The following is a 24,379-nucleotide window of genomic DNA, read 5'->3' on the forward strand; positions in this document are numbered from 1 at the left end:
CAAAATGTTCCTTGGAACATATACTATCGAAATATACCCGTTTCTGATTTTGTTGCTAACCGTAACACATGAAAAATAATTAGTTTATTAGCATCGGCGCTCGAGCAGAGCACTATTCACACAAAGATTGTTTAAATAATTTGTTACTCGCAAGTTTTTGGTATCAAAATGTTCCTTGGAACGTATACTATCGAAATATACACGTTTCCGATTTTGTTGCTAACCCTAACTCATGAAAAATAATTAGTTTAACAATATTTCAGACGATAAAGTGCTCTGCTCGAGCGCCGATGCTGATAAACTAATTATTTTTCATGTGTTACGGTTAGCAACAAAATCGGAAACGGGTATATTTCGATAGTATATGTTCCAAGGAACATTTTAGTACCAAAAACTTGCGAGTAACAAATTCTATACATGTAAATTTTGGTCATAACGTTGCGACGCGCGACATTGCAGTTTTGATTATTTATCGGAATTTGTTTAACAATGTGATTTTTTCGATATTTCTCTGCACTATCCTAGAGCAACAAAAAAGCAACAAAATCTGGTGCATTTGTTTTTTTGATATCGCAGCTCTATATCCATTTTTTCATTATGGGGGAGTCCAGCTTTATATAATATTAACCTGGACCCCTCCATTTTTTTTTTATTGCTGCTAAACGGTTGGAGCAACAAAATTCGCTCTAGAGCAACTAATTAGCAACAAAATAGCACTAAATTTTTGACCTATCGCGAATTTGATTTTCGATGGTGGGGGGTCCAGGTTAATGGGGGTAAATTAGCCTTTGATTGTTCTGCCTTTTCTTCCGCATTATTCCGTACAGTAAGGATGGAAAATGGATAAACTGGGTGGAAAAAATAAAAGGATGGAAAAAAATATTGAAATGGATTGTTCGAAAAAAATGTTTTTCTCTTTAGTTTTTTTTTTATTTGATTTTAATAATTGAATCAGTCATTTTAGAAAGCTCTTTAAGCCAATTTTTGTCAATAATATATATGAAAGAATTTCTAATTTCCTCTTAAAATGGGAGATAGAGACATAATTTCTTTAAAAAAATCACACAGGCATTTTTTTTATAGACTAGAATATAACAAGCGTGCGCTTCGCGCGCGCCATTGTTAAAGACAGAAATATATAAGCAAATAATAAAACAGGAAGAACAGGGAGGAAAAAAGTTAGGATTAATATGTGTTAAATATCTGTTTATATGTTTATTTTGATACTGACTATGCGATAGCTTTTTTCGGGAAGATTTAAATTGAATACTTAAACAGTTCTATTTAACATAAAATTTCTTACTAATCTCCAGCGGAGGTTAGTATAGGTTAACAGGAAAGACCGAGAGACTGTAATTATGATTTATGAATTATAATATTTATTATAGTAACAAAATTTTCATTTTTACAATTAACTATTAACTATTAACCACATACATCTAACACATGCGATCTCCGCGATGATGACAGCTGCTCACGAAGTAAGCGCAGCGAGAGAACCAATCGGCATCGCCGAAAAGAGGCAACAATATTTCGATATATTCGACTATCGACTTGCATCTCCTTTTTTAGAAAGGAGGATATTAGACTTTTACTGGAAATTCAATTCACATGTCAATAATAATTTGTTATTTTTTTCACATTATGCTTGTAAAATAAACAATTAAGTGTGAAATATTTTAGACTACAATCCGTTATTTTATAAGTCCGTCATTATATTTACAGAATTTTCTAAAGAAACCTACGTATAATATATATTATTTATAAACGAAAATAATATATGAAAATGTTAATTTTTCTTAATTCATTTTTTTAATAAGTCAATTTCTTTAAAATTAGTTTTATTTTTAGAAATAAGTTCTAAAAATGATATATATTTCACTTACTTGATATATGAGATAATAAGTTATTTTTTACACATTTTTAACTTATTGTGTTTACTTATTTTTAATTGTAAAAACTAGAATGGTTTTTTTTAGTTCTCCGAAAATTATATTTTTTTATTTATAGACTTTCTAAAATGATCGTTTCAATTGTTATAAATTTAAAGAAAAATTAGTATTCAAACAAATCAAGACACAGGAAGGCAAAGATAATCGTCAAAAAATATCATCATTATATAAGTTCTCCTTTTCTTTAATTGCATTTATACACAAGAATTTCAGAATGCGTTGAGTTACATGTCTCAAGCAACCGGTCTAAAACTGTTTAGGTTCTTCACTTCCGCATAACTGGTCGATTAAACGAGATTTTATGAACGATGCGTCTTCGCGATCTCCAACGAATCGATAAGTGAATTAAACTCATTTCGAGTTTATCGCGTTCATGTCCAAAGCTCCATCTTTGGCGAATGCGTATCTCTAAATCGGTTGAACTCGCATGTTTATCGAACTTTAAGGCTTTAGGCTGTGATTAAAATCATCCTGTTCGCTGACTGACGCGGAATACACATTTCTTTCTCGTCTCGGTCGTAGAAAACGTAGCGTGGGAATTACCTCTTTTTTTCATCGGAAAAGATTAAAAAATGTTAAAAATGCGCCGAGAAATCGGCATGACGTATTTTCGTTCGTTTGTTCGGCATGTGAGCCGCCAATAACTGACACCTGACGTTTCCTGTTCCCTGCTGTTAATGCTAGCCACGAAGACGATGAAAACGACGGCGACTGCATGACGTTCCATTCGCTGGGCTAAACATAGAAACGATATTAAAAATACCGACACTCAGCGCGGCGTGACACTAGAGCGAGTGTCTTTCCGGCTTCGTCATGTAGAGCACTTATTACGAGGACAAATGCGTATTCTAGTCGCACATCTCGCGCTTGCGCCTCGAGTTCTCTCCTTTCTTCTCTTTCTTTTTCTCTTCCTGCGTACGTATGTATGTGTAAGTATATTTGTCGTACGTCATTAAATTTAGATCCTAGAGTCTACCGGCGTCAAGAGATCTTCACGCGACACCTGTTCTTTTTTTTCGTTCGGTACACCGAATTATACAGGCTGTGTTTCAAAATTTACTGCCAGTACTGAAAATCCATAGTGCACGTAACGTAAATTATAGATTTTCAGTACTGACAGTAAATTTTGGAACACAGCCATAGTACTGGGCATAGTCTATAGGTCTGTTCTTTATTCCTACACTATCTTGATCGCTAAAGAGAGATAGGGTGCGAAGACGGCCAGTCTCTATCTCTTTTTATTCCACAATATAAGCAGGCCGTTTTCACGTTCCTTCTTTCTTATTTTCGTTGACCATATTTCATGAAAGAATAACGAATAACGTTGATTTATGTTTTTTATTTTTCTAAGAAGGTATTTTTCGAAAAAAAGCGGAAATATCTATTTTGCAAATACCTATTGTGCAAATATCCTCAGTTTCTCAGTTAATATCATTTTACCTGAAGTGCTGGAATTTATGTACAATTTTCACCAAGAGTTCATTTCCCGTTACTGGTTCTCATTTAGATCGTCTCGCAATGGTTATAGAGGTGTGATGGAAACTAAGATGAAATTTGACCAAAAGTTACAGAAACTTAGTATCGGCACTGACTTCGGGCTTCTTTTGATACGGTCCGAATCAAAAGAAAAGAATAGCTTATTCATTGAAAAGAATAGCTTATTCATTAAAAATGTCTGTTCTTCAAAGCGTCTGTTTCTCCAAACGTCTGTTTCTTCGGTTATGAAATCTTACGTTCCTTGCTTCTTGACACTAAAAGGGTCGTATGGGTTATCTAGCTCAAACCGTTGTATATTTACTTTTGCTTCTTATCGTCGCCTACCTATCTTCGCTTGTCAGAGCGTTTAGATCTTTAACATGAAGTGTGAATATGCATAACCGAATTGTAGAGAAAATCTTAGCGAGAGTTACATAAAAAATTTCGCCGTTTATTAATCGGTAATGGAATAGACTATGTTTTTTTAAAATAAATTTTTCATAACTTACAAAAATCATAAATATATTAATACGAAACAAAGTCTCGACATATCACTTTTTGGATAAAATACACAGTTCTTAATGTAAGAATCATTAATATATACTTGTTATTGTTAAAGTTTACTTTAACTACAAACTTCGAAAAGTAGAATTGTATACAGAATTTACGATTTCTTAAATTTTCAAGTGTTTACCAAGACAGTGTAGATCGTTTCCGCGCGAAATTACGTATCTTAACGTTATCTGTACGAGCATCATTGTAACGATGCGCTTATCTGTTACAATGCTAACTAGTGTAGATACGCGATAAATTTCGGCGGAGACCGCAAAACTTTCGTCTGGCAAAAGCCTTCTGTCACTTGTTCTACGGTTCGACAAAGAGCGCGATTAAATTGTAAAATTTGATTGTTGATGGCGCATTACATTGTTCGATCGATGACAATTGGCGCTTGCCAAGTAATGTTTTATGATGATGTGCTTGTCTGTACGACATTTATAAATAGAGCCGGGCGTCGAAAATCGGCTTCTGGCAATTTGACAGCGAGGTCTTCTCGAAACGAGGGACAGCCGAGAGATCTCTATTCGTTCTCGAAAATCTTGCATTGAATCGGAAAAAGAAGCATGAATCGTGAATCATTGTAACTCCTCCGTCTTTGCGACGTCTCGTGCTTTCCGTATGATATATTTTTCAACCTGCTCTTACGATTGCGCATACACACATTGCTAATCGGATAGTTTCCTTGACATGTTTCGGTCATTGGACTGCTATGAAAGATCTATTCTATCATCTCGTCGTGAATCGCGTAGTGACTATGCCAACAAAAACTTGCCGCTCATATTTTTCTACCCAGATACCGCGACTTCAACGTAATTATGCACGCAACTTTCTATAATGACTTTTTATAATAATCTGTCATTTATCTTTCAATAAATCAAATTAAATTTAGGCGTAGCACTATGAGATTCTGTGGTACGAAAATGCTCCAAGTTTCGCGATCGTTTGTGATTTTATTAGCACGCACCTGTCAAATCATTTATTACGTGTCATTAATAATCGTAATTAATTACTTATATAGTGATTTATTCAGTAGGTAATTCCATTTAAATTCTAGATTCCAAGACTGATAACGTCAATACTTCATTAATTAATACCTTGATGCACAATTGTTTTATCATACATTTTAAGGTTTTCTGTTTTTTATTGCTGCACATAAATAAATATACGTAATTGTTTCGCTTCAATTTATTGCACCGTGTGCACCAGTTTAGAGAGTACAGTAACAAAAAACAGACTTTATATCAAGTTATTATAGAAATTCTTCGTAGAAAAAAGAATTATTAGATACATCTTAATAAACTTTTAAGGTGCATTTATTCTTATTTGACACATTTAGTAAGAAGTAAATAAAAACAGAAAAAAAAGAAGGTAGATTTATCTGATATAATTCATCTAAATTTTCTTTGTCTATAGTTTCGAGAGTACAGGCTCTAGCTCTTTATTAAAATGACATTTCACGTCTAGAACATTAACAATGTGAAGTTAGTATTGCGATTAGTACCCGGGATATTAGTTGTGTCACAATCAGGGCGGCCGAATCTCGTGGATGATGGCGACGCGAATTTGCGTTAGCATTGACGAGCTAACGACGAGTCTTTTCGCCGCTGTCCACGATTTGCACAAATTATTAAAGAAGCCCATGCGGATTTGCGCAAGGCATTTAGAAGGCACACGCTAATAGCGACTCACACGAGCGAGTTATTTAGTGGTCTAGTTTATACCGCCGTATAAATATACATCCTGTACGAGGGGAAACATATGCTTCGTATGTTCTCCCTGAGGTGATATGGTGCGGTTTCTTCCGTACGATGTATATCGGAGAGATAAAATCGGATAGCATATACGCATAACGCGCATGTCCCATTAATTTTTATTGCATAAAATAGTAGTGTACGTCTCAAGGAAGAGAGTTTTCTTTTTATTATGTTTTTATGAATGCTCTTACAATATCTGTTAGACACGGGTGAATAATCGCTCAGCAATATTTTAGATCTACTTAAAATCTATTATAAATGACAAATTCAAAATGTATGAAGTCTCTTGTATATATAAATAGATTTACTGTTATAATATCTAACAGTCATTTTTATTTGAAGTTTAGATTTTTTAAACAAAAAATTGTTTATAACTATTCAATGACCACATAAAAAAAAATAAAATGTATATAGATGTTTTTCCGTAGAATAATATGAGGAATCGAATTAAATCATTTTCAAATAATTGGAGTCCATTAGAACGTTAATTGGGGTCCACTAAAACGTTGATTGGGTTAGTGTAACTTTTTCTAAGTGACTCTTTCTAAGCGACTTTTTGGGGGACTCATCCATATCATCCGTATTACGTTCTCCATCTATTCGCTCTCTTTCATTCTATTTCTTGAACCTCTTTTCCTCTCTATTTTGCTCCGTCTTATCTTCTTTCCTTTCTTCATTTTTCCTGCTGTCTCATTCAAATCTGTCCCCTTTCTTTATTATTATCTGTATTACGTTCTCCTTTTCCTTTCTCTCCTCTTCTCTTTCTATACTCGTCCAAGAAATTCTATTGGAAAACGTTCGAGAAAAACGTTCAAAATTTTGCAAAAAACAATATATGTACAAAAGGATTTACGATTTATCTTATTGTATTATATTAGGCTCATTATTGTTGTAACATACAAGGTCAAATCATCAAATTAAATAATAAATTGATTGCAATTAAGATACAAAAATTGTGACAATATACCTTAATAAGTATAAATCCAAATATAAAATTAGATCCAAAAGAGTAACGGGCAAACGGTAAAAATGCAGTCAATATTTAACAGACAAATGAAATAAAACGAAGCAACATTGCGATATGTATCAAGAGACTTGTAATTTTTTTATTTTGTTTATTTTATATTTTGTTTATTTTATATCTCTCTTATTATAATAATGTACGCTTAACGACTATTTTTATTTTAATTTTTAATGTAACATTGATAATAACTCGATCGGTGTCGAAACGTCTGTAATGTTTATGTTTAATATTTTGATCATTATTTTTTGATAATTAAAGTTATTGTTTTGGCTTGTAGTACTTCTTGTTTATTATTGTCAATTTTAATTAACTTTTTTTAAATTAAATTAAATTTTAATAAAAGTGAATAATTTTATTTTTCTTTTGTTTTTGTTGTTATATTTTAATTCCATAAAACAAAATTTAATCAAAAATTTTTTTATTTCGAACATCGACTGTTTTACATATTTTTATCAAAATATTCATTTCTTTTAAAAAAAAGTTTAATTTGTCTAATTTGAAGTCATTTTTGTATCTTTTATTTCGTTATTGTATCTACTCATCCTATCTTCAACTCAATATTTTTTAATGACACTTTTGTCGATATAAATTTAACTAAAATATAATATTTTATTAAAAAATATAATTATAAAAATAAAAACGTCGGGATATCTTAGCTTTTCAGCACAAAAAAGTAGAAGAAGAATGAAGAATGATTGATTCTTTGATCCAATAAAAGATGCCTTTTTAAAAGCAAATTGAAAGCAAAAGAATCTTTTTGTGTGTTTACTGATCTTCCCGATAACCTTTGGACATTGAATGTTTGAATGCCTGTGAGACTAGATTTCGAAACTATACTTATTTTCAAACAAAAAATAAAGGCCATTCAATAGCTATTATTACAACGGTTACATTAGAATCCTATTTACACAGTGCATTTTCGGTCGATGACGGAAATTTACGAAAGGCAAACATTTCGAGGGTGTCTTATGCAGTCTTATGTTTACATTTAGATTTTGTATTTACATTCATTTTATCTGGACGCGTGTACGCATCGTTTGTCATACATCGTAGATAGTAAAATAAATGTATGATACATATACGACGTCGATAAGATAAAAGCGATTTCTACTACTGCTAAACTGTTAGTGTGTTTAAGAAGCTATGATTATCTAATATCAAATTGCTTCTGTTAATATATTTAGCGTAAGAAAGGAAAAGAAAGATCGCGTACAGAAAAACGTGCAGCATTTATAAAATAAGTGCTATTTTAAGAATATTCACTAACGATATCGGAACGTCTCTTCGTGATTTCAGTGGGTAAAAATTGCTATAAAGAATATTAGAAGAATTATTTAAGGATTGATTTTATCCACGTCTCTCTCGAATAGCAATTAATAATCAAATCTTCCGTTAACTTTTTCTACTAATTATATATACTATGGTATATATACAGGGTCATCGAAAAGTATCGGACCCCCCTAATATCCCCCTTCAGTTAGAATGCATTTTGGAGAAAATGTCCAATAGCAAAGTTGTATGGTTTCAAGCGAGGAGTAAGATGATGACCTTGACTTTGATCTTGACCATGTCCTTTAAGGTCATTTCAAGGTCAACCTTATTTTTTTAAATGGAACCCCCTACATTTTATTGCATATTTTTATAGCTTATCTCGAGAGCTTTCCAAAACACTATAATAAAACATTTTTTCATTAAGTACTTTTTGAGTTATAAAGGTTTGAAGTTAACAATTTTTTGACACAAAATGTAAATCTTGTAAAATATTATTTAGTTTTCAGTAATCATAACCTTAATACTTTTGTGCGCGGAATAATGAGACCAATTAATTGGTTTAAAGAAAATATATTAATAAAAAAAACAGACTGAAAACTAAATAATATTTTACAAGATTTACATTTTGTGTCAAAAAATTGTTAACTTCAAACCTTTATAACTCAAAAAGTACTTAATGAAAAAATGTTTTATTATAGTGTTTTGAAAAGCTCTCGAGATAAGCTATAAAAATATGCAATAAAATGTAGGGGGTTCCATTTAAAAAAATAAAGTTGACCTTGAAATGACCTTAAAGGACATGGTCAAGATCAAAGTCAAGGTCATCATCTTACTCCTCGCTTGAAACCATACAACTTTGCTATTGGACATTTTCTCCAAAATGCATTCTAACTGAAGATATTAGGGGGGTCCGATACTTTTCGATGACTGTATATATATAAACATTTTACCAATTATGTCCTTCTGAATCTGTCAGAGGTGTAATAATGAAAATATTAAATTTATATTTTAAAAGATTTCTTTTTCTTAAAAAGTTCTTTTTATAGAACAGCTAAAATAAGTAATAATGAACGTAAATAATAAATTATCATAAAGTAATATTATCATAAAATAAAGGAAAGTTAAAATTTAATTATATATTGCTATGTACTCCTATTAGATTAAGATTACTCTATAATTATTTAATGTAGAATCTGTAAATCTCCACATTCATTATCTATTTGTCAATAATAATTATATTCAACGTTATGTTGCAAAGGAGATGAAGACATCTAATTGTTTACATAGAACACATAGCTTAAATCCATTCTCATATATCTTAATTGATTAAATTGAGCTCATATTTTTGCTCTTCACTCGTGTTTATAAAAACACTGCAAAGAGTTGTCAAGGTTCTAAGCCGCTCGCATCTTATGCAGTGTTTGCATAAGATGCGAGCGGCTTAGGACCTTGACAGCATTAAGCCTTCTTTTCGGCTGAACTTTTGCACCAGTTCATCTTTCTTCTTTTTCTCTCCAGGAAGAAAGAAGAAGAAGAAAGATGAACTGGTGTAAAAGTTCAGTCAAAAAGAACAGGCCTATTGAAGCGCAATTAAAAAGTTAATCGCGATTTGTTGTAAGTTTGATGCCACACATTTGTTTCGCAAGCGCATGATCATCCAGCGAGAAAATTGCCGAAACGACAAGGAGGAATCACGTAATCGTAAGTCATTAGGACAATGCGAATGCGAGTCTAAAATATTAGGATCAAGTTATCTATTAAACGTCGCAGATAAGACGTATCGTTCGTTCAACCGGCACATTTACTTCGTAACGGTGAACATTTTTGATACTTGCGTCAGTTTCAATTACGATTCACGTGCGAAGAACTTTTGCCTTCGAAATAAATTTCTTCGAGAGAAGAGATTTCCTATGTGTCTTATTTATCTCTCAGAAATCATTTCTTTGATCCGTTAACAAAAGAAGGTGATTCTTTATAACTCAGGTAACGGTTTAACACTTAAGCTGTGTTCGGAAACGGTACTTGAGTGCCTTATATCGTTTTATCCCGTAAATTACAATAGAATAGTAAATTTTTAAAAATCTTAAGAAACTGACTTATATTATAGTTAAATATTCTTCTCAGATTTGACTGTGAATGATTTCTGAAAAACTTACTAGCTTAAGGCTTACTACATCTAGGGTAAAAAATCCAATTACCGACACTAAGAAATTTTTGAACTTTAATTGAGTATATATTTGGGGCAGGTAACACTTTAATTTGTTAAAGATTTATTTTTTCATTTGTAGCTTTAACTTAACAAAAAAATTTATTTATCTCAATAAATATGCTAGTTAATTTTTTATTAAATTAAATAGTTGCCGAGATCAGTGTTCCTAATATTGTCAATTTCAACATTCCTTTGCCTATATTTCTGGCAATCGAGTGGCTATATTATTGGCAGTTTTTATCTGACGGATATAAATCTAATTTAAAGTCTAATAAAGTAATTAATAAAAACGATTCAGCCGATTTTGGCCACCTTAAGCATTTCTATATAACTTTAAGAAATTTTTTTCTTTAAATAATACATAAAAAGGAGATACGATTTACTTAAATACATTGTTTAATGTCCTAGTTTTTAATATTCAAAAAAGTTTTAAGGAAAAAAGCGAATGTATAATGAAAAAGTTAAATAGTTACAAAAATTCCATTTTACACCATTTTTGGCCACCTATATACCTGGTATCATTACGAGGCTGACTATTAATTACTTGATGGCTACTAATATTGTATGCTATATTTGTGTCATATTACTTGTGTCATAGTTATTGATAAATTATTTATACTATATTCTACTTATCGCGTTTCGGGGATTCTCATTTTTTACAAGATGACTGTGTCTTGAGTGTATTCCAAATTAGAAAATAATATTTTTAGAATATGAAAGAGGAAACGTGAGGTTACTTGTCATATTATTAAGGGCTTACTGGGGGGATACGAGTGGAAAAAAAAACAATTTTTCGACCTTTTTTGTTCTCTGTTCCGTTAAACGTTACATTAATGAAATAAACTACATTTAATAAAGCGTATTTTTAAATATATTTCATAAAAATTTTAAGTAAAAATCTTGAAAATTCAGGCGTTGGCAGGCATTTTGCGGAGACGCTTCTCAAAAGTGGTGGTTTGCGGTGGACATTATAACTCGATGTAGACTTATCTGAAAGCAAAAATCCAAATTGATTTCATTAGTGGATAGATTTTGCCCGCCCCCAACGATGCCAATTTTTTTTTTTTTAATTTCTAACTTTTTGGGAATGTTTAGAAGCAAAAGTAGTGTTTTCCAGCACTAAATACCGGCCATTTTGTATTTGTTAAATCGGTAAAAATAACAAAAAACAGAAACTAAGACCGTTGGGGGCGGGTTTTTCATGCGCAGAAAGTGTGTGCAAAATTTCAAAACGATCGGTTCAATATTCGCTGATTGAGAGTGTCCACCGACTTTTAAAACAACATTTCGAGAAAAACGCGTTTAAAGTTTTACATACATTTATATGTTCATAAGATGAGAATTTTTAAGTTTTGTTGGTTACTTACACAGAGTCGTCGATTCCAGGCCCATATTCCAGTGTTCCTGAAGCAATTGCGACGTCCATAGCATCTTTTTGTTCCTGTCTTCGTCGTATTCTCTCTTCTTTCGACGTAACCGCAGTTATACGTATACCTGAGATCCGCATGGGCCTCCGAGTCAGATATTTCAAAAAATCATATCTCCGGCATTTTTTCACGAAATGACTTGAAATTTTAACACAATACTCCTGGGACGTTGTACTATCGAATACAAAAATCAACATTTTTGACAATTTTTGACCCCAGTAAGCCCTTAAATAAGAGAAATAATTGCGACGCGCATGTGTCGTGATTGCTGCGCACTGGAACCAACCAAAACTAGAAGAATCTAATAAACAGCGAGATAGTCAAAATGGATGCAGTGACCACAAACGGTGCATCCACCCTATATTGATATTAATTATTACTTTTTATTTTCGAATTTTTCGTAGTTTTCTTGACCTTTGCATTTTCCTTTTTAATTTTCATTTTTTCCAATCTTATTCGCTTTTTCTTTCCTTCTCTTCATCTTCTAACCGCTTTTTTTCTGCTTCTTTTCCTTCTTGGTATCTTTTCCACTGTTTAGATGTAACAATGGTTGGTTTTTTCTTTATTTCTTTTCTTCAAGAGGATTGGCTTTTCCTCTGGTCAGAATAATACTTCTTTAAATGAAGATGGCACTATACATTTTATAGATGTATTATCGTTTTTATTTATTTCTTGAAGTACTGGTTATCTGTGATTGGGCTTGCATTACTTTCCATCTCCATGGGCATATCGACAAAACATTAAGCATGATTTTTTGAGTCAGTTGATAATGTGTCATACGTTTGTAGTGGGTATTAAGATTATCATATTGATTATATTGTAAATCAACTGCTGTGGCTTCGTCACATAATTCGATATTCCAATTTTTATTTTGATCATCTTCTAAATAAATTGTTATTATATTGTTTATATTTTGATTCTGACTTAACAATTCCTATAAAGATTAAAAAATCTCTGGATCAGAGATTGTTGAATATATAGTTATGCACAACTATACATGATTAAGCACAAAGGTAATATATGATATTATGATATCAAAATATTGTGCAGCACAATAATATGCAAATGCCTTTTAAATATTTACAAATATATACTCTTTATACTTTGCATTATAATTATAAAGAAAAAAATTATAAAGGTTATCCGTTTCGCGGGTTTTCTCCGTGATAACCTTTATAATCTTTTTCTTTATAATTATAATGCAAAGTATAAAGAGAACATACATCAATTTGTGATTCCATAATGGATTGTTTATTTTGACACATTTTCCAAAACTCGAACAGTTTTGTGTATTCAATATTTCCTTGCCATTGACAATTTTGCTATAATCAATTGCATTCGCATTAAATGGGTACAAACCGCAAGCACGAAAACCATTTCGCAGGCATTTGGAAATATCGATAATGTCTACAGTTTTTTGTAACAATGATGCGAATTCTTCCTTCTTCACAGCTGATAGTTTATTTTCTATATGATATGTCTTAACAGTAGTTTTCCAAGCTGATTTTAAAGGTTTGAATACCGATACATCCATTGGCTGAAGAATATGAGTAGCGTTGGGATAAAAGGCAACTAACTATATTCCGTATGTACTACAAAAATCGTTTAAATGTGTAGTCATATGAGAGACCGTCTATATAGAGTATTATAAGACGAGGAATGTTATTTTGAATAAGCCATGGGTGAAACACATTGGCAATGTATTCACAAAAATTTGCTAATTTCATTCATCCATCATCAGATTTGCCACAACTCCAATTAGGTGACATTGTTTGTTAGGTGCTATTAGAACTGGGATTCCTTTGTAAGAAAATAATACCAATGAAGGGGTTAATACATCAGCTGCATTTCCTGTGAAAAGGATGGTCGCTTCGTGTAGCAGTCGTTCCCTAAGCAGGGGGGGAAGTGAGAAGAGAGTCGTTTTGCGTACAAGTCGTGCTAAGTCCCTAAGCAGGGAGAGAGGTGTGATATTCCACGCAAAACAACTCTCCTCCCACTTCCGCCCTGCTTAGGGAACGACTGTTACACGAAGTGACTTTTGAAATCGTGACCTCTGAGTGATCTCCAACAGGACTTCGAAAGTCGCTTCGTTAAGAAGTCGAGCGTCTCTAAGCAGGAGAGGAGATGGGGTGGAAGTCGTGTGCCACAAGCAGGGGGGAGATGGAGTGAAAGTCGCTTCGTGTGGAAAATTGTAAAATATACTTTAAAGCAGAAAATTCCGAATTTTCCGAATTCGAGACCGACACGAGAGTCTCGACGAGACTCTCAGTATATTGAATATTCGTATATAGTGGGGAAATATATAGACGTACAAGTTCATGCGACTAAGATATTTACTTCAAGCATATGAAGATTACTTATCAGGTATTATCATTCACAAAAAAGAGACAGAAAAATAATATAGTAAAAGAAAATATTGTAATATATTTTATAAAAGATATTTTAAATACAGAATCTTTGATTTCGCCTTTTTCCTTTGCTGGATATTCTTATCCTGTCTAGTGTCTTTTGAAAAAAAATTTTGTAAGTCAATCATTTGAAAAAATTATTATTTTGTATGTAAATCAAATTTTAATGAAAATAGTCTTCGAAACTTATCCTTATAACCTTCGTCTTCGACGAAATCCAAAAATAATACAGTAGCCTTCTTTAAAAATTTTCTCTAAATTTGTTAAAAGATTATATATATATATATGTATATGCATAGACTATTTTGATAAAAGTTTAAGAATTAAAATCTTTAATAAATTTAGTTACTTATAAGATTAGTTATTATATTGCAGTACTTTAATATTCTGAAATTTATCTTTAAGACTACAAATCAGCCAAGAATTTATGCATAAAATATAAATAATTGATTCTTTATTTCATCTTTTTCCTTCTTTCTTTAATTTAAAAATGCATAAATTATACACTCCGTCGTGTTACGAATCGTACAAATCTTTATATTGGGTGGATCCATATATTCGGTTTTTGTTAGTAGTGCAAATGTTTTCCGAATATCTCCGGTTCTGGTTACCTAATCGAGCAATCCAAATATGTTTTGGAAAGGTGATAGTCCGCTCTTTTCATCTGTCAAATTTGGTTTCATTGGCATTAGTTTTGTTTGTGCTACAGGCCTGTGAACATGTCGGAGAATAAGGTGCATTTTCGGCACATTTTGCTTTATTACTTCAAGAAAGGCAAGCGAGCTGCGGAGGCCCACTGAAAGATATGCGGCGTATACGGGGACGATGCCTTAACAGAACATGCCGTTCAGAAATGGTTTGCTAAATTTCGTTCCGGAGATACGAGTCTTGAAGATGGACCCCGCAGCGGTCGGCCCACCGAGGTTGATTCGAATGATATCAAGGCACTAGTTGAGCAAGACCGGACGCTAAAGGTGCGAGAGATTGCGGAGACACTTAAAATAGGTTATGGAACCGTACAAAGTCATTTGCAACAGCTTGGCTACGTGTCCCGCCTCGATGTTTGAGTGCCGCACAAGCTGGCCGAGGAGAATCTGGCCAACCGCATATTCATCTGCAATTCACTTCTGAAGCGGCACGAAAGTGACCCTCCAACGAATAGTGACTGACGACGAAAAGTGGATTATCTATGACAACAAAGTGCGCAAGAGATCGTGGGAAACCGCTGGCGAGCCGAATATCACTCCGAAGGAAGTCCTGCCGAAGAAAATTTTGCTATTCATATGGTGGGATCATCGTGGTGTGCTGTTTTACGAACTACTTCCTCAAGGAAAAACGATCGATTCGAAGGTCCACTGCACGCAGCTAACGAAATTGAATCAAGCATTGCGACAGAAAAGTCCAGAACGCCCAGAAGAAGGTCAATCGCAAAGGTGCCATATTCCACCATGACAACGTCAGACCCCACACCGCAATAATCTGGCTGGGATGTTTTGCCTCACCCACCGTATTCACCAGACCTTGCGCCATCCGACTACCACTTGTTCCTGTCCCTGCAAAACTCCCTCCACGGGAAATCGTTCGCTGATCAGACAGCTGTGAAAATGTACCTCGACCGGTTTTTCACCTCTAAGCCCCAGACCTTCTATGAGAGCGGAATAATGAAATTGTTGGAAAGATGGCAAGAGGTCATCAACAAAAACGGAGAATATATCATTGATTAAAATTCATCCTTTGTATGAAAAAAACTTGTTTCATTTTAGCCTTCAAAACGAATATATGGATCCACCCAATATTTATCTGTGTATAAATACTATATAATTTTTAACACGTTATATTTTGAATGTTATATACGATATTTTTTTTAATTGTATATATTCGCGCCGGCGCTTTAGACTCACCTAGTACGAAATAGTTAACGACAAATATTCTATATCTATATAAATATAAATATTGATTTTATGATATTTTATTGTACTAAAAATTAAATAACTTTTCAATTGAAAATGTGTCATTACGTGATACATTTTGCTATTTACTCAGACGAAATATTTTACTATTATGTATTGTTATTATTTTTATAATTAAATATGTGAGATATAGGCAATTGAGAGCAAACGCAGTTAGATTTAGCGTACATATATTTTCATTCATAAACTCAGTGATCAGTTTATAACATTTATTATTAATACGAACGTTTCGACTTCTTTTTAAGTCATCTTCAGCATATCTATCTAGTTTTTAATTAAAATTGTTTCATTACTTGGTAGGTTGAGATGATTGACAATTCCAGTATTGAAAATAACCTTAATCAGCTGTGACTGTTAAGATCTAAAATGTGTGTTGTTATAAATAAGAAATTCAAAAGAAATTTTTACATGATACAGCTGTTATTTCATTGTACTCACCCAACATACCAAGTATAACATTGTAAGAACGCCATAATAATGATACAAATTTAATAAGATTTATAAAATTCATTTTAGAATATTGCGTTAATTCCTTGCCACAATTCAAGTCGGAATCACTTAGTCATTACCAATAATACATAAATATTGAGAGCCTTTGTTAAATCAAAATTTTGATATTTTTATAATATTTCTAAACTATTATAAATGGCATACACATTGTTATTATTGAAAGAAATTTGGTATATTTTTATTAATTTGGTATAAGAATACGCAAATTAAAAAAAATATTACAATTTTGTATACAATTATTAAATTTTGTATTGCTTACTTAATGATAAATTATCTTAATAACTTATCTTTAATAATAATAATCACAAAATGCAACTTTAAATAAAATCATTAAAAAAATATCCTTTAAATCAGATATATTCATTTATTTTTTCAAAAAATTGAAATTACTAACACACAAATTAATAAAATAATTAAAAAAATTTAATTAATTAATAAAATAGTAAAAAGAATTTAAGTTTAATTGCAGACCATAGAAGAAATCGAAAAAAACATTTATTATGATTATCGAGACCGAGAGTCTCGACTCGAGACCAAGACCGAGACGAGAATGGCTACGTTTACACCATGCATTTAGGCCGCGGCCTATGCAATAGATGTCCTTGTTTATCCTGTATATTAAACAAAGACACCTATCATATAGGTCGCGGACTAAGCACACGGTGTAACTGGACTAAACGTAGCCATTGTCACCATTGTCGGTGTCGAAACCAAGCCGATACCGGGACGAGACTGAAAACTTCGAGATCAAAACGAGACGAGATTTGAACTAGTCTCGTCTCGTCTCGACAAGATCGAATCACTAAATTTTACATGGAAATTACATATATATGACTGGAAAATTATCTAAATTACATAAATATGTTCGGAAATTTACTGGAAATTGTAAATTTCCAATCATATTTAGGCAATTTTCCAGTCATGAACATGAAATTTCCATGTAAAATTACATGCATTTTTTTCAGTAGAGACATAATTTTTCAAACTTTTTTTGTTGATAATTTTTTAATCAAGGACGAGGGACGGCTAAAATGTAAAACCTGTTGTAGGTCACTCAGGATCTTAACGACATATGTCAAGGTCAAAGTGAGAAGACCTCAATGGAGAAGGGTCCCCTCATCTTAACGACATATGTTAAGGTCAGGGTGAGGAGACCTCATTGGAGAAGGGTCCCCTAATATGGAGTATTATTACAATTTATTTTCTTTCAACAGCATTATTTTCATCCATTAGTTTCACTTAAAATTTATGTTCTTTCCGTAATAATGACATTTTCTTTTCATAATGCCAACATCATTATTTTCACAGTCCATTAATTTTACTTTCAAAATTTATTTTCTTTCCATAATACTCACAAAATATTGAGTATATTCTCATGATATGGTGTTGGTTCGATTTACTTTCCTTTTCAGATGTTGACAGCCATTTGACTATACTGAAAATCTATCAATGGATACTATCCAACTAATTTAAAAATTTGACGGGTTTTAAGCTTTAAAATGCTTTTTCGATTTATTTTTTGCGACGATTTTTCACCGAGTTATGGTGTTCTGAATATTGCGCAATTTTGAGCGTGTTCAAAAGTGCCCTATTTTTTGTTGAATAGATTGCACAGCTTTTATATGAAGCAAATATTATTACAACGTGACAGCTTTGGAGCACCATATTTGATTAAGAAATGGTAAAGAAGATCTCAATTTCAAAATTTTTTGTCGTTCTCAGTATAGATTCTATCTCACAGACACATATTAATGCGTATACTTCTTTAATCCTGGAAAAGGATTTCCGAATCAGTAAAAGAGGAAAAAAGTAATTGTTATACAAAAATTATATATAGTTTAGTCGGTCATACAGACGACTTTAGGATCCTCTTAACGCAGTTATTAAATTAACAAAATTATTTTCAATGAAAATAATGCTATTGATATAACATCATTTTTTTTAGTGACATGTTGAAAGTTCAAAAGTAAATGACCGAATCTACCTGCGATAAACACAAGCTTATGTCAGATTTATTTGCTATCCTGAGCCACGAAATAAAGTTTGCTCGAAGAGATTTTGTAAAAAAAAAAACAGACGCCAAGTTTAACCGCGACGCTTTAAATTCTTCCCCTCCTCTCTCCTGATTACGATAGTGGGGGTAAAAAGTTACACTCGCGCCTTTTCACCGACACGTCGAACAGTCACGCGCGGACCGCCGCGCCGATCTATGTGTTTTATCGCGGAGTGTCGTTTCTCGCGTTAAGACTCCCGCGGAATTCGTGGATCGATAACACGTATTGTGGTTGCGATAACACGTGTGCTCGATCGATCGTCCCATTTCGGTTACCGGCGCGATCTGTAGGACTTTGTTACGCTCGTCGGTCGTCATCGGTGGAAAGTAGGAAAGGCACGAACTGGATGTGGCAATCGCGTCCAGACCGGGCGGGGACGAATAGTCTCGGCAACACGCGTCGCGCCGCATCGCGACGAGAAGCGCGTCTCAAATGCGGCCGCGTTGGGGAAATCGATCGGCGATCACGTCGCCGCCGACGTCGTTGTCGCGCCGTCCCCTCGATGACGGTCGCCCGCACGTGATCGAGCGAATCGGACGCGCGGACTTTTACCGAAACCGGTTTTCTACGCAACGTGCGCCTCGCGAGAGAACGATTTGCGCGCGTGAGCCGCACGGATGTCGTGACTCCTAAAGGAAAATTCGTCCACGACACGTAAGAAACTATCGTGGCAACATTCACTCTTTTCTTTTTTGAATGGATTGCTGACCTTCAAGATCGTTAAAGACTTCTTCTCTCCGATCTTCTTTGTAAGATCTTAATATTCAAATGTCGCTGATTCAGAAAATTAAACATTTTATTTTGAACGAGCAAGAAGAATGCACATTGGAATGCAGTTAGACAGGAGAATGAACATATACGGGCCAGGTATAAGTAAGTGTTAAGGAGGAAAATGCGCCTGAAAAAAAAACTCGTTTTTTTCGCAAGTGTCTTCGTAAGCAGATGTCATTAAGTTTTACATTTCTTTTTCTTTGTTAGATATGTTGCGATGTAAGAAGAAATGCAAATAATAGTACTTGACAACATCTTACAAAACTCTAATTTTTTAAATTTTATAATTTTTTCAATCAATTTCTTATAAACTGAGTTATATATAAGGAGGGTCCTCACACCTATGGATTGGGATCGAATCCGGAAGTTATCGGTTAGGCTGCCTTTCCATGGAGAAAGAAGCCACGGAACGGAATATTGACAGAAAAGAAATGAGGATAACCTTCGTCTTATCTCTTTTCTGTCAATATTGCGTTCCGTTGTTTCTTTCTCCATAGGAAGACAACCTTACACTCTTACATCCTGATTGTATATTTAAGACATTATTAAGTTAAATATATATTTATAAAAAATAGATAAAAATTACAAACGGAATAGAATACATTTTACTCTACAAAATCAATATAAAAATTTGGAATTACAATTTTTTCGATATCCATTCAATTTTCAAAAAAACCTAACATTATCCATTCTAGATCAACAATAAACTTTAATAAACTGGAATAATGATGTGACATTTTTTTCTTAAAGGCAACGGTAATTGTAGGATAATCCTACGATCGTATGAAATAATTATTCGCGTTATACGAATCACGGTTGCGCCGAACTGCCATATTAATGAGTGAAAGCGGGCCTCGCTGTTAACGATTAGATTAGGTTTCCTTTCACTATCATCTGCATCATTCGTTGATTATTAATGAGCTTTTAGAGGAGAATGTCAGGTTTTTTTGAAAATTGAATGGATATCGAAAAAATTGTAATTCCAAATTTTTATATTGATTTTGTAGAGTAAAATGTATTCTATTCCACTTGTAATTTTTATCTATTTTTTAAAAATATATATACAGGATGGTTCTAATAAGAGTTTTTTTTCTAACAAGGGGCAGGCAAGAACTAGAAAAGGAAAATTAGGCTTTAATTTAAAAAATTTTTGCAAATAACTTGAAAGGTGTTTATTAACTAAGTAAAATATGAGTGCATAATTCCTTGATTTCTATTGGAAAATTAACAATTGTTCAAAATTGTGTGACATACTGTATCGAAAGTTATTTTATGACCACTGACAGTTATCTAATGAACAATGAATGTAGTGAAACATCTAACGTTTAACTTTCGCGTATTTCCGGTTTAAGTCCTATCAATGAATCTTTCTTTTGAATAAAATATTAGAATATTTTTTTACAATGATAAGTAAATTGTTAAAAAATACAAAAGTTGAAAATTTTATTTTTTTTATACCATATTTATTAATAAACAAGTTTAATCTATCAAAGGTGAAATTTATAATAAAAGCAATTGAAACTTAATATTTTATTATTATTATTTGTTATATACACCATAGCTGATGTAGAACATCGTCACACAAGTTTTCAGATCACGTTTCTTTGGTTTGAATCCGGTTTGAATCTTATCAACGAATATTTTTTTCTTTCAAAATATTAAAATTAAATATTTTTAGAAAATAGATTTGGATAAATTTGTCATAAATATTTAATTACAAGTATTGAAATTTTTTACATTTGATTTATTGATATCAAAGTTCATTGTCACTGTCACCAAAAATATCGAGCAGTTTTTTTTTTTGTTACGTAACTCAATATTGTAAAAAAATTGTATTTTATTATATAATAGAGGAATATTTGTTATAAACTCATTAACACATTATGACAAGATTTAACTAGTTGGACACTACTCAGATATTAGTTAACACAATCATCTCATAGTAGGAATCATCAATTAGATTTACTTGCAATTAGTTTACATAAATCCTAGTATTCAACAATAATTTAGGTATTTAACTTAAATTTGATAATGAGGATATTGACCAATAGGCAAATATCTACAAGTATAGCTTTAAACATTTTACTTATTGTCCCTTACGACAGATTGTAAATTAACCTTGGAGATAATAAAAAAAAATAACAGAGAGAGAGTAAACTTTTATATTAATAAATAAGATTGGATTATCAGGTAACTTTTTTTAGTTTTATTACCTGAGCTATAGTGAATATTCAATAGAGGAAACGGTGATATTATGGCAGTGTATATATTGTGGCCTCTTTTAATATCTCCGCTATTATGTAGCGAATCCTTGCTATTATGTAGCGAATGATTACCTTATGGAATTATTAGTTCAGTAGCTCGCCGTTACACCATGACGCTAATATTACCAATACTCAATAACCAACACTTATTATAACGCATTTTTACTTTCAAGTATTTCGAAATGTTTCTGAGGTACACTTTAGCATTTAATTACACCTATTTCCTCGTTTTTCTTAAACTTGAGCGTATTATCACATGAATATATGTATATTTGTGTTATTTGCTATTTAACATTTTATTCGACTGTATATATTTTGAGTTATGCAAATTTAAACAATACCATGACATTTTACTAATGTAGCCTTCTATGAATATTGATTACTTACGACTTCTTTTTTGAGGTTTTCGTATCAAAATAATTATTTGATAATCGATTGTAGCTTTACTGTTAATCTATAGTTTATATCACGTGTACTATTTTTAGTACAGAGATTTTTATTACTGAGCATCTTATATGTAGAAGTTATGTGAATGTATATACATTCATTTTTGCATACATTTTAAAATGTTTTTGTTAATTTTGTAACCAAATATTGTTTTCTAAACAAAACAAATATTTTAAGGCTATTTTTATGGAAGGCCACATTACCACCCATTTTTTTCTTTAAATCATTATGCAATGTTGCCACATATTTATTAATAGTATCCTAAGTAATTAATATTTTGTAACTTTGAGTCCAGAATCGATTCAACAACATTTTAACGAATGTAATTGTCAAGTTTTAAACTTAAATATTGATCATTAACAAAGTTATTGTATAAAATGTAACTGGGGTGCCATAATACCACATTTTTTTCTATAATAAATTGACTAAAAACGACTCTTGAGTCTAATCTTGTGTTAAATTCAGAGCATTATGATCTTGAGTATGATCTGATTTTAAATAACTTTGTTAACTTTTTAAGCTTTTATAACAAATTTATATAAATCTATCTATATAAATCGTCTAAAAAAATTTATTCATTTAAAAAAAAATTTAGCATTTCGAAAAAAAAAATGTTTCCCGGTAGGATTCGAATCAGTTTCTACATGAATGAACTTGGCCAGAAAAGATGATGGTTCTACCATCTGAGCTACGAGTGCACATGAACATATTATTGTACGTACGAGATGATCCTTTTTCTTCCCTTGGCTTCCCGACCTTTCCTAGGAATGCCATTGAAACGATCTTTGAATAGGTATGCGACTTAATATTGAATTTTTTTTGTTAAAAGGAAGGAGATTATGCGCATGACTAATATTCTGCCGTGCCTATAATTAATAAGAATTTTTTGCTATTTGCATTTTAAATTAAGGGGGTTTCTACTTTGTTGGCCAGGAAAAATGGGTAATTTTTAGGAATTTATAGAAAAGAAATTATTAAAGATAAAATTCTCAAATTTGGAATACATTTAAATTTATCTTAATTAAACATAAAAAAATCGCTACAACAATTTAAATAATAGACAAGTTGGGTGGGCCGGGTGGGCGAAGTGTGCGGTGGAACGAGTGGCGGCCAGCTGGTGGAAGTTCTTAGAGACTCAAAAGTGATCTGAAAAAATAAAACAAAAATTTTTTTATAATCTATAGAGGTTTGTGCTTCATATAGACTAAAATAAAAAAATTACAAAAATTTTTAAGTAGGCTATAGTCATTCAAACAAAATTTTTTTTTACGAAAAATTGTTGCAGTTATTTATTCATAAAAAAAAGTTTTCAATATTTTCTCTTTATTCTAGTTTACTTTAGAGAGGTATTTGCGAACATTTTAAACCCAAAATCATATCGATCACATGATTTGGGACTTGTATAGAACTTCCATCAACTTGAAAAACCCGTTTAAAGTTTAAAGGGCAATATGACAAAAGAAACCTAAACAAAAGAGGAACGACGCGCAGATAAGTAGCGCTCTATCCTAGCCTTCCGAAAGGGTTCTTGATTCTTCAACAGGCTGTAATTCGACCAATTTTTCGAATTTTGACTTGAAACTTTTATCACATATTTTTTAAAAGTACAATCTTTAAGAAAAAATATGTAAAAAAATCAATTTTTTTGACCCAACAAGATAGAAACCCTCCTTAAATTAAATTTATTTAATTTTATAAATGAAATTATTTAAACGAACTTGTGTTGTGTAGCTCGATAGAATATAATTCAATACTTAAAAAAAGAGCTTTTCGAGCTCGGTGCCACGCACTGGCAGGGATAGTGTCTCGGCGTTCGGCGCGCAACGCTACACACTCGTACCGAAGCGCACACGTACGTGTTACTGGAAGCGTTGGAGGCGAGGAGCGCGAAGAGAGAAAGTAGTGGGGGGCGCTCCGATATTCTGTCCTTGGCGCAAGGCGCACGATTGAGAGAGAAAGCGTAATTGGACGTTATGTCGGCTCGTGGTGTCCTTTCGGTGTCTCACACATTTGTTACTAGTACGAGTGAGATACATCGATGATATTCATAATAATACTTTTATTATGCACAAAATGTTGTAATTATGCATAAAAATTTTTAATACTGTAAAAAATTTTTGTGCATAATTACAACATTACGTGTAATTTTGAGTCTCATTGTAATAGCTTTGCATGCACTTATAAATTTGCAGTGTGCAAATGAAATTAATATTTTGTATCGCAAGATTGCAAAATTAAATTTACAGTTAAATATAAGAACACATAATAAAATAAATAAAAAAA

General features: G+C 32.3%; 1 protein-coding gene across 5 annotated transcripts in view; it reads left to right on the forward strand.

The window, feature by feature from the left end:
• The window catches only part of LOC108727334 (homeobox protein TGIF2LX), a 55,445-nt gene that overhangs the window by 14,767 nt on the left and 16,299 nt on the right, over nucleotides 1-24,379 (forward strand). For 3 of the 5 annotated variants that reach the window (XM_018455434.1, XM_018455437.1, XM_018455438.1), the window contains exon 1: nucleotides 18,763-19,487. The exons of 1 other annotated variant lie outside the window; for it this stretch is intronic. In XM_018455434.1, coding sequence (XP_018310936.1) covers nucleotides 19,433-19,487 — 55 coding nt within the window. In that variant the 5' untranslated portion in view covers nucleotides 18,763-19,432. Of the gene's footprint in view, nucleotides 1-18,762; nucleotides 19,488-24,379 lie in introns of those variants that run through there. One more of the 5 variants, XM_018455435.1, reaches the window with a different exon arrangement.

This window comes from Mycetomoellerius zeteki, unplaced genomic scaffold (genome assembly GCF_001594055.1).
Source record: "Mycetomoellerius zeteki isolate Tzet28-1 unplaced genomic scaffold, Tzet1.0 scaffold48, whole genome shotgun sequence".
NCBI lineage: Eukaryota > Metazoa > Arthropoda > Insecta > Hymenoptera > Formicidae > Mycetomoellerius > Mycetomoellerius zeteki.